This window comes from Misgurnus anguillicaudatus, chromosome 20 (genome assembly GCF_027580225.2).
Source record: "Misgurnus anguillicaudatus chromosome 20, ASM2758022v2, whole genome shotgun sequence".
Classification (NCBI taxonomy): domain Eukaryota; kingdom Metazoa; phylum Chordata; class Actinopteri; order Cypriniformes; family Cobitidae; genus Misgurnus; species Misgurnus anguillicaudatus.
In genome coordinates this window covers 26,482,336-26,493,015 of record NC_073356.2, presented here as the reverse complement: position 1 = coordinate 26,493,015, position 10,680 = coordinate 26,482,336, and the positions used below count along the sequence as shown (strand labels likewise).

The 10,680-nt window shown below is 34.8% G+C and overlaps 2 protein-coding genes across 2 annotated transcripts; one reads left to right on the top strand and one right to left on the bottom strand.

Moving 5' to 3' along the window:
* Window positions 1-1,045: 1,045 nt before the first annotated feature.
* On the bottom strand, window positions 1,046-2,694 carry nutf2l (nuclear transport factor 2, like). The gene is made up of 6 exons (XM_073858414.1): window positions 2,616-2,694; window positions 2,263-2,388; window positions 1,966-2,120; window positions 1,738-1,815; window positions 1,529-1,631; window positions 1,046-1,394 (listed from the first exon to the last, which is right to left on the bottom strand). The coding sequence occupies exons 3-6, from the start codon at window positions 2,056-2,058 to the stop codon at window positions 1,282-1,284; spliced, it is 387 nt and encodes a 128-aa protein (XP_073714515.1). The 5' UTR covers window positions 2,059-2,120; window positions 2,263-2,388; window positions 2,616-2,694; the 3' UTR covers window positions 1,046-1,281.
* Window positions 2,695-2,813: 119 nt separating this feature from the next.
* Window positions 2,814-10,615, top strand: ngly1 (N-glycanase 1). The gene is made up of 11 exons (XM_073858413.1): window positions 2,814-3,117; window positions 3,224-3,338; window positions 3,445-3,660; window positions 5,351-5,513; window positions 5,696-5,915; window positions 7,199-7,320; window positions 7,452-7,708; window positions 7,803-7,979; window positions 8,180-8,359; window positions 9,424-9,601; window positions 9,786-10,615. Exons 1-11 carry the CDS (start codon window positions 3,017-3,019, stop codon window positions 9,959-9,961), a joined length of 1,905 nt encoding a protein of 634 aa, XP_073714514.1. The 5' UTR covers window positions 2,814-3,016; the 3' UTR covers window positions 9,962-10,615.
* Window positions 10,616-10,680: the final 65 nt, after the last annotated feature.

Sequence of the window (10,680 nt, the reverse complement as noted above, 5' to 3'; positions counted from 1 at the left end):
TTCCCGGACAGCGTTTAGACTAATCCAGGACTAGGCCTTATTTATATTAGGTCATTTAAGACGCTTTTACAAACATACCTTACAAAAAACATGCATTTTGCATTCGCAGTTTGATACAAAACAATGTTACCAACCAATATGTTACAATTAGTCAGGACAAGATGTATTTAAATTAAAGCAGCTCAAACTTGCATTTTAGTCTGGGACTAGCATAAGCCATGTTTGGGAAACCGCCCCTTTATCTTAACACTACGAGTTCTCCTAAATAGAAGTAAAATTTCTTAGCTAGGAGTTTCCTCCTAAAACATAATCACAAAGCTGCTGAGAACATCTTTTACAAAGGAATAGGTAGAAATCTTAAGTTAAGAGAAAAGAAGAAAGCTAAAGTTGACCTCGATGCTAATGATGTCATCAAAATTATTAACTGGACACAGTAATTGACTAATAGGGGATAGGTCTTTGTGAGTGATGAAATCATAGGTATATTGTATAACAAAGTATCATTATGCCATATTAAAATAGATTTTAAAATAAAAATCATAATTTTTAAATACAACATTATTAATTGAACAAGTAAATGTTTATCAAATTTACAGCATATTACATGTTCGCATTTCATAAACAAATGTTGGATATACCTACACTCTTTAAACAAAAAATTCTACAGAAAGCTCTTCACAGCAATACCATAAAAAATTATTTCATACCTTTATATAGTAAAAAACCCTTTTATTAAACTAAAATAAACCTTTTGTGAAGCAGAAAGATTATTCAAATAGCAGTTTATTTATGGAACCATATAGTAAAAAAATTTTTATTTATGGCATCATGTACAGTAGCACCTTTTTTAAGGAGTGTATAAGCACATTTTTGTTAACAGGACATCTAAACCCCATTGTATTTCTCTTTAAGTGCAATCTAGTAGTTTGTATACTTAATGACCTTGTACGTTTAACCCTTTTGGTCAATATACAAAAACGTATAATGTGTTTTCTTTAGTAAAGCCTTCAAACATATATTTAGTCAATGGCTAAAAAGCAATAAATACTTTGACAATGACTATTAAATTTATTATCATTGTTGAGTCATTAACAAAGTACATGTTACAACAATCACAATTATAATCAGCTGTTTCTAACATGTATTGTTCCTATCTGGAGATTGTCAGGGATGTGGACGACTGTTGGAAATGTAGGAGAAATCCACTTCTGAATGTCAAACGTGTTACTACCACAGAAACAAATGCTGCATGAACGTTTAAGATCTAAACTAGAGTATACACTACGCGCCAAAGTTATGAAGAGCTAATCTGAACATGTCATTCGTACAGACCCATTTATTATCTACATTCTTCAGCAAAAAGACCTGTTGGAAGCCCATAACTTGATCTTGATCTGCTGTAAAAAAAATTCAAGCAAATGTCAATGTTTCTTTCTTATATGCTCTGCATTTTTATAAAGTAGTATAAAGTGGTATTATTTATAGTATTGGTTTTATTAATGGTGTCATTCAACAATATTGTCACAACTTACTTTAAGCTGGCCCATGACCATACTCATAACACAACTGTCTGGAGTTGGGTGGTGATCTTGTGCAGTGATGCTGTGTTGAATGGTCTGAAAGGGGAGGCTCTACAAACAGGCACATTCAGTTTAGCGTCCATCTCAAGTTAACAGTAAAAATAATTATTATTTGAAGGACCCACATACAGAAGCAGCACTGGGTAAAATAACTTACGTTTAGTTTGTTCATTATTGCAGTCTTCCCTTGAAATCCCTCCCCTTCCCATGTTAAACAGGACGCATCGGTATAGAGAGAATTGCATATCATTATAAACATAACTGAAATGAATTTCACAACTAAATCCAAACCACGTTAAGGAAAACTAGTAGTTCCCTTTTCATAACAGGTTTACTTAAAGTTGTGACTATTCGTATTTATTACACTTGTTGAACTCACATAGAGGTCGGAGAGCTTCAGGCGGTCTGTATCAAACTGCTGATAGTAATGTTGCACGAAACCCGCGCCGATTTGTTCCCAAATTGGTTTTTCTGCCATTGCCTTGTACCATATAAAAGATCCAGCAGAGGTTTAAGGGGACAGGTCCACGTGCGGCTGATCTGCGAACAAACGCTCAAGTTCAACCAACTTGTAAAACTTGGATCGCGAAGATAAGTTAAGTGTTAGATCAGTCAAGTGACAATTTATCATTTTTATAAACAATCTTAAAGTGTGCCCCTGAATTTTTTTATATTTACTTACGTTAAACACCTCAGTGATGGCAACGCTGTCTGACCTGCGATGAATTACTTCGCGCCTTATTGGCCGGAAAAAGAAGCAGACTTCACCAATAATGTTGCTCCATTTTTTGTTTGTTGCTCAGCATATCTGAGTATATGGGGGAATAATGTGTTTGATTTAGGTGTCGATACATAATAATAATTATGGGAATTAATAAAGGAAAAATAGAAAATAAAAAACAAATAAACAACTTTTCCTAGATTTAAGATTATACTGATTAACAAAATATTAAGTCCAAAAACGATAAATTACAACGTCTAGTTATTCCACAAATATCTAATTGTATCTAGTACAAATTTGACAAATTGCTTTACACATATCTGTCATTATTATGTGTGGTCACATCAAATTCAGAAGGGAGTAATACTTTGTCATCTCAATGGTGAAGACTTTTAAAAAGACTTTTATTATGCCATCGCTTATTCTAATGTACTTTTTGTAGAGCACTCGGCGATTGCCTCTTTGCCGGTAATTCTTTGCAGACAATTTTTTTTCGCCAAAAACCTGTTCTTAGTATATGTTTAACGTTACATTTATTGATTTTCTTCTTATTTTTAAAATGATATTATTATGATCGTTGGAAATATTCTTCCGTGCCAAAAATAATATCAGGCGCATATCGGACAGCTAAGTTACGGATTTCCAACTTTCGGTCTGCTACATGTTATAAACACGGATGTGTTTACTGTAAACGTAAAAGTTAAATTTTCAAAAAATGTCTCGGTCTGAAGGAATCACGGCTTTGTCCGAAAATCCTACCGAGGTCTTTTTAGACGTGTCTAAATTGCTCATTACCTATGCGGATAATATTCTCAGGTAAGAAGGTTCGGTGACATTGCCAAGCTATGGTAAACATACAGTACAGTGTTTTCTGGGGGTCAGCGTGGAGTTTAATTTATGTGTGTGTGTGTGTTTACTGTAGAAACCCAGGTGATGACAAATACAGATCAATCCGTATAGGAAACCCAACATTCTCCGCCAAGCTGCTGCCTGTCAAGGGAGCAGTTGAATGCCTTTTTGAGATGGGATTTGAGGAGGTTGGTAACATCACTTCCCCATTCCGAGATGATGCTAAATTAGACACCTATTTCATTGTATCCATTTTATTTTTAAGTTTAAAATATATGTGTATGTCCCTATCAGGCTGAAACCCACTTGGTGTTTCCAAAGTCAGCATCTGTGGAGAAGCTTAGACAGGTGAGAGAGACCATTGCAGCTGAGAGAGACCAGAGGCTTGGAGACAGCAAAGCTACATCTAACCCACAAAGTGTCAGGGTTTCCCCACCAGCATCCTCTCCTGTCCCTGCATCTGCCCCTGCACCTGCACCTACACCTGCACCAGCTTCAATACCATTCACTGTAAGATTATTCATTATTTCTCAATTTATTTATTTTAATGTAGCATTAGTATTAAAGGAATAATTTACCCAAAAAAAGAAAAATTCTGACATCATTTACTCACTCTCATGCTGTTTCAAACCAGTATACATTTCTTTGTTCTTCTGATGAACACAAAGGAAAATATTTTAAAGAATGTTTGTGACCAAAACCAATCGTGAGCCCCATTTACTTCTATAGTAGGAAAAAAGAATACTGTGGAGGTGAATTGGGCTCATGAGCGGTTTGGTTACTGTAATAGAAAGAGTGTCTTGATGCCATTGCCATATTACTTTAAATTTTAACTTACTGCTTTATAGTTTCTCTGAATATTAACCCTAATAAGACCCTTGGGGTCAATTCTACCCCAAACCACTTTTCTTTAGTTTAAAAACATGGTTCCCTTTATCTCAGTGGAATAAGATTTTGTGACTTTTCCAGATTATCTGTCAAGATTCATATAAAAAAACTGCGCTTGATTCGGTCGTTCTAAAGAGGCGTAAAAAATTCACTTAATTAGTCCCTTTGGGGGTAAAAATGAACCCAATTGAAATGATTGGGGAAATGCAAAAAAAATAAAATAAAATAAAAATGCATCCAGAATAAATCTGAAAATTTCAACACAGAAAGGTAGGCCTGGTACTAGAACACAAATGTTACATAGAAAATAAATGCTCAATCACATACACACACAAACAGAAACAGACACACACAAACACACAAAGGTATGACTGCCACAGAGAGAATTTCTTATAGAATTTGGCAAAAAACCATCCACAGATGCAAAACAAAGATGTAAAATACTCACACAGGTGTGCGCACACACATACACACACACATGTGCGCACAAACACACGCACAAACAAAGACACAGTAAAACTTACACACACAGAAAGACAAAGTCGGACACACACACGCACACACACACACACACACACACACGCACACACACAGAGACAGACACACACACACACACTTACATTCAGTCAAATTTCTGTGGCATTTTGTAAAAACAGACATTTCAAAATGCATCAAAACTACAAAAAATTATACTATTTGAAATAATATTTATTTTTAATGTGCTTTCTAATGTTTATATGAACATAAATTCACAAAACATATCAATAAAGTATTGATGTTGAGCAGTTGACCACATTCAGTGAAGTGATTTATTTCCTAAACTGTAACCATAAAACTGTTTTTTCTAAACAGCAAATGGCTGAATTCAACACATAACATCTAGATCAATATCTAAAAACAATTTAAATCAAATTTAGATCATAATTTATGTGAATTTTTCATAAATTTGATATTTTTCAGGCAAGCTAATGGTGTAGTTGAGGAATTGAGTGGTAAATGGGTTTAATAGGACTTCATATCTCACAAAACACAGCATTAATGTATAGATGGGAAGAAAATGAAAAAAATGATATATTATTTGTATCATTAAAAATTTATATATTTTTTGTAATCACTTTTTTAATCTCTGGGGTCATTTTTACCCCCAAGGGACTATAACGTATACAGGAAAATAGGGTCTTAAGTGAGAACAGAAAATAAAGTATGCTTAAAGAATAGTGTAAGCCAAACCAAAGACACAACTGCACTAAAGCTGAATTCATGTGAACATTCCAGCATATCCTACAACGTTTTATTATTTATTTTTTGCTAGTCGAGCAGTGTGACATTTCTGAAGACTCTGCAGTCAAACTTTCAACATGTGATGGTGTATGAGAACCCTGCATTGCAACAGAAAGCCCTGAGTTGTATACCTCATGTATTACTCCGAGCCAAAGCTAAAGAACGTCTGAAGCAAGCCAGTGATGCAGATTCAGGTGTGTGTATGAGAGAAAGAGAGAGAGAGAGAGAGAGAGAGAGAGAGAGAGCATCTGTACCTTTTGATAACATATGATAAATCATATTTATAAAATAACTAAAAACATACCATAGCTTCCTAATAGTAATAATTCCCATAATCTTACATAAATTTAAGTTTTATGTTGGTTTCTGCTCCTAGCTTGTGGTTTAGAAGAAGAGGACATGTTGGTTCTAGACCTGTTGCAGTGGTTTAAAGGAGACTTCTTTTCCTGGGTGGACAGTTTGCCGTGTAGTCGGTGTGGAGGTAAAACCCATCCTTCTGGCTCCTTACCCCCTTCAAATGATGATCTGCGCTGGAATGCAGGCCATGTAGAGAACCACTACTGTCAAACCTGCCAACTCTCCACAAGATTCCCAAGGTGCACTTTACATTAATGAAAAAACTGTTTAATGACGTGTTGAATATTCTGCATGAAATTTCTGTTATGATATCCTGTATCCTTGCCTGCTCCATTTTGACTTTGGAAATACATGTACACTGCAAAAAGTGATTTTCAAGAAAAAAAATCTCTTTTTTGTCTTGTTTTTAGTGAAAATATCAAAAAATTCTTAGATTGAGATGCTTTTTCTTGATGAGCGGGGTGACCCGGGAGGATGGGTCTAGTTTTTGGACCAAAGATATTAAATTTAAGTGATTTTGTGCATAAAACAAGCAAAAAAATCTCCCAATGGGGTAAGCAAAAAAATCTTCTAAATTTTTCTTAAACACTGAATTCAAGAAAAAATCAAGAAAATTTTTCTTATTCCATTGGATGATTTTTTTGCTTGTTTTCTTAAAAAAATCACTTAAATTTGATATTTTTGGTCTAAAAACTAGACTTATTTTCTTGGGTCGTTTTGCTCATCAAGAAAAAGCATCTTAATTTAGGAATTTTTAGATATTTTAACAGAAAACAAGACAAAAATACTAAGAAAAGTTTTTCTTGAAAAGAATTTTTTTGCAGTGTAATATTTTTTTATCTGCACTGCAAAAAATTACTTATTTTCAGTAAAACATCTAAAAAAATCTTAAATTAAGATGTATTTTCTTAATGAGCAAAATGACCTAGAAAAAGTAAATTATTGCTTAAAACAAGCAAAAAAGGAAACATTTCTTGAATTAAGCGTTTATGAAAAAAGTAAATTTATTTCAAGAAAATTTTTCTTACTCCATTGGCAGATTTTTTGCTTGTTTTCTTAAAAAATCACTTAAATTTGATATTTTTGGTCTAAAAACTAGACTTATTTTCTTGGGTCGTTTTGCTCATCAAAAAAAGCATCTTAATTTAGGAATTTTTTGATATTTTAACAGAAAACAAGACAAAAATACTAAGAAAAGTCTTTTTTGCACTGCAAAAAATTACTTATTTTCAGTAAAAATATTTTAAAAAATCTTAAATTAAGATGTATTTTCTTTATGAGCAAAATGACCTAGAAAAAGTAAATTAGTACTTAAAACAAGCAAAAACAAATCTGCCAATGGAATAAGAAAAATTTTCTTGAATTAAGCGTTTATGAAAAAAGGAAATATGTATCAAGGAAATACATCTTATTTCAAGAATTTTTAGATAGTATTTTTTGTCTTGTTTTCAGTAAAAATAAGTAAGAAAGTAATTTTTTTGCAGTGTGAAATGGAAATTACCGTAACCATTCTATTTCACAGGTACAATAACCCAGAGAAGCTCTTAGAGACCAGGAGGGGGCGCTGTGGAGAATGGGCAAATTGTTTTACCCTGTGTTGCCGAGCTTTAGGTCTAGAAGCAAGGTATATCTGGGACAGCACAGGTACAGATCTTTCTTTTATGTTACTTGTGACATCTTAAGATTGCAAATGCAGTATTTTGTTTATTCATCGTTTGACCCAACCTCTGCATTTGGGCCTAATTTTGCCTCTAACTTGGCCATCTGGGCTTTAGATCACGTCTGGACGGAGGTTTATTCCCACTCGCAGCGCCGCTGGCTACACTGTGACCCTTGCGAAAATGCATGTGATAAACCCCTCCTGTATGAAGTCGGCTGGGGCAAAAAACTTTCCTACATTTTGGCGTTCTCAAAGGACCAAATTGTGGATGTGACCTGGAGGTACTCATGTAAACACCCAGAGGTGCTTTCCAGGCGCACACAGATTTCGGAGACAAAGTTGCTGCATGCTCTGAATGAGCTTAATGCTACGGTATGGTTCTCAAATGCATGCAATATCACAAAGTAAAGCTCATTTCATCACTCCTGGAAAGAAAATAACTGAATGTGACTGTTATTACCTGCAGAGGCAGCAGTCTATAGAACCAGAAAGGAAGAAACAGCTTATGGAAAGGCTGCTAGTGGAGCTGGTAGAGTTCATTTCTCCCAAAACCCCTAAATCTGGAGACCTGGGCGGTCGCAGCTCTGGATCTTTGGCTTGGAGGGCTGCACGAGGGGAGACTGGTGCAAGCAACACTAAAGAGGTATGATGCTGATGCTAACTTGTTTCATTACCAGCTTTTATATCAATGGAAATGAGTCCGGCACCGTTGTTAGGTTAAGCTTTTTATACGTGAAATGAGTGCGATACTTGCATACTTTGTCATTGGCCATTTCTTTAAGAGATAAATCAAAGAAGTGTCAAATATGTTTACATTTATTCTTTATGTATTTTTCCTCTTAGGATGCGGATGGATGTGTCTTCATACCATTAGAATCTGAGAGGCAAAAAAAGTTATTTCACATTAGTTACAATGTGGCTAAAGACTGTTACTTTAGAGGCTCAGAGACTATCCCAGGATGGCACAGAGGAGCTTGGAGAAAAGAAAATGTGTTTAGGAAAGAGGAGAACGACTGGCAGATGGTTTGTTTTTTGTTTTTTTTAACTTATGTGGTCATATTTTTCGGAATGAAAATCACTAAATGTATTTTTGTTCAAAATTAGTCTAAAATGATGAAGAATTTAAGATGTTTACATAGGAATCAAAAAGCTACAGCAACAAATTATTAGACATATTTCAATGTAAGAGTAAAAAGGGTAGAAATTAGCAAATCTATAAATATATATACTAGGGGTGGGTGATAAATCGCCTGCGATTCTCATTCATATCTCATCAGTAAAGCCAGTCATCCTGGGAGAGGCGATTTGTCCACGATTATGAACGCAATTTTGCCTAGCTTCTCAGTGAAATACAGCTCTGTGTAGTAAATGCCGCTCCATTTGAAAGCAGGGAATGGCGATTTACTACTAATCACGAAACCGGCTTGACTGATGAGATGCGCATGAGAGTCGCAGGCGATTTATGGCCCACCCCTAATATATACATAGATACGTCATTGGCGGCTGTTTCTATGGGCTGTTATACACAAGTCTGCCATATTGGAACTGTCCAAGGCAGTCTGTAACCAGTGTTGCCAAGTCTCCGGTGATCACTTTAAAACTGGTGAGGCAGATTGCTTTTTCTGGCGGTTAAGTCATTGTTGAAGGATTTTGTTTATTGGCTATCAATTTTAATTTTTTTTAAATAAAGTGTTTGTATTTTGGGCTATTGTCATTTGGTTTTGTTGCACAAATCTGGCAATCCTGCCATTACGGTTTGTGAACACTCGAGCAAGCTGACTGTGTGTCCGCAACCGTAGTTATCGATCAAATGTTGTAGACTCAAGTTTAAAAACCTGTAATATTAAGTTAATATATATATATATATATATATATATATAGAAATACCTGTAAAATGTTAGCCCGTTTTTTCGGGAATATAAATCTCTGCAGGGTTTACGAATTAGAGGCTGCGCAATGTTGTGGTATCCTGAAAAATTGTAAGTGATGTCTGCAACTGGACCATTCCAAAATGGCGGACATACGTGAAGCAGTTGAATCTATATATGCATATATATGCACTTACTAACCTAGTTCTGTCAATGCAGGTGTATTTGGCACGGACAGAGGGATCCGCCTTTGGGAAGATAAGCTGGAAGTTTGACTGTACTTCTGTAGGAATGAAGATAAAGTCTGCTTCTGTCCGAGCCTTCAGTCAAACCTTTCATTCAGGCAACGTGCGTTGGAGTTTACGTTCTGCACAGACCACCACAGAGTTCCCTGGAGGTATCAACCTTATGCCTTGCTAGATATAGCTAATGCCATCAAGTCTGTAGACACTTAGTAGATAGTAAATATAGGTTTTAATCTATACTTTTAATACCTTATGTTACATAAATGATTTCTGTACTTAATTCACCTGTTTGTACCATAATAGATTATATTAGTAATAATGAGTTTGTTTTCATAGATGGTGAAATGCACTCAGTTGCAAGTCTGTCTGGAGGAACGGAGCTGTTGGTGGAGGCAGAGCTAACGGGAGGGGAAGGAAACGAATCGTGGCAACATGCTCAGCTCTTCAGACAGAGTTTGAAGGAAACAGAGAATGTATTATTTGAGCTTCTGGTTGAAATCGAAGAGTCTTGATGATTTATGTTGTGAAAAACTAAGGAAATGTGGTATAACTGTTTGTTTTATCACAACTAAGAGAATTATGTTATGTTTAAATGGACATAACAAAATGAATCAGACACTAGTGTACTTTCTTCAAAGCCCTGCATGGGTAACACTTTATAATAAGGATGTATTTGTTTACATTACACTGTAATAAGTAAAAGTTGGATCTACTAATACATGGATCTACAAAAAGTTACTTTCACTTTTTACAGTGTAGTTTATGCATTAGCTAACATGAACTAACAATGAACAATACTATAGCATTTATTAATCTTAGTTCATGTTCATTTTAACATAAATAACTAACTATCATTAACAAAGATTAATTAATGATGAAAAACTATATTGTTTAAACTTTATTGTTACTTAATGTTAGCTAATGCAACAAATACAACCTTAATGTTAAATGTTACCCATGCACGTTTTATGTGAAACATTTAAAACGAATTTACTTTTCATTTTTTTCAGTTTATTGGCCAGAAATACACTAGTTCATCTGCTCTGTACTGTAAATAAGATGGTTTGATCTTGAAATGTATAATCTGAAACTGTTTGTGCGTCATTATTTTAGGTGCAAGGTAAGGATATGTCCACATAACAATACATTAAAATTTTATTACTTGAGTTTTGCCTGGATCATTCGCTTTATTGATCACCAGTGTTGTTTAGTCAAGGTCCAGTCATTCAAA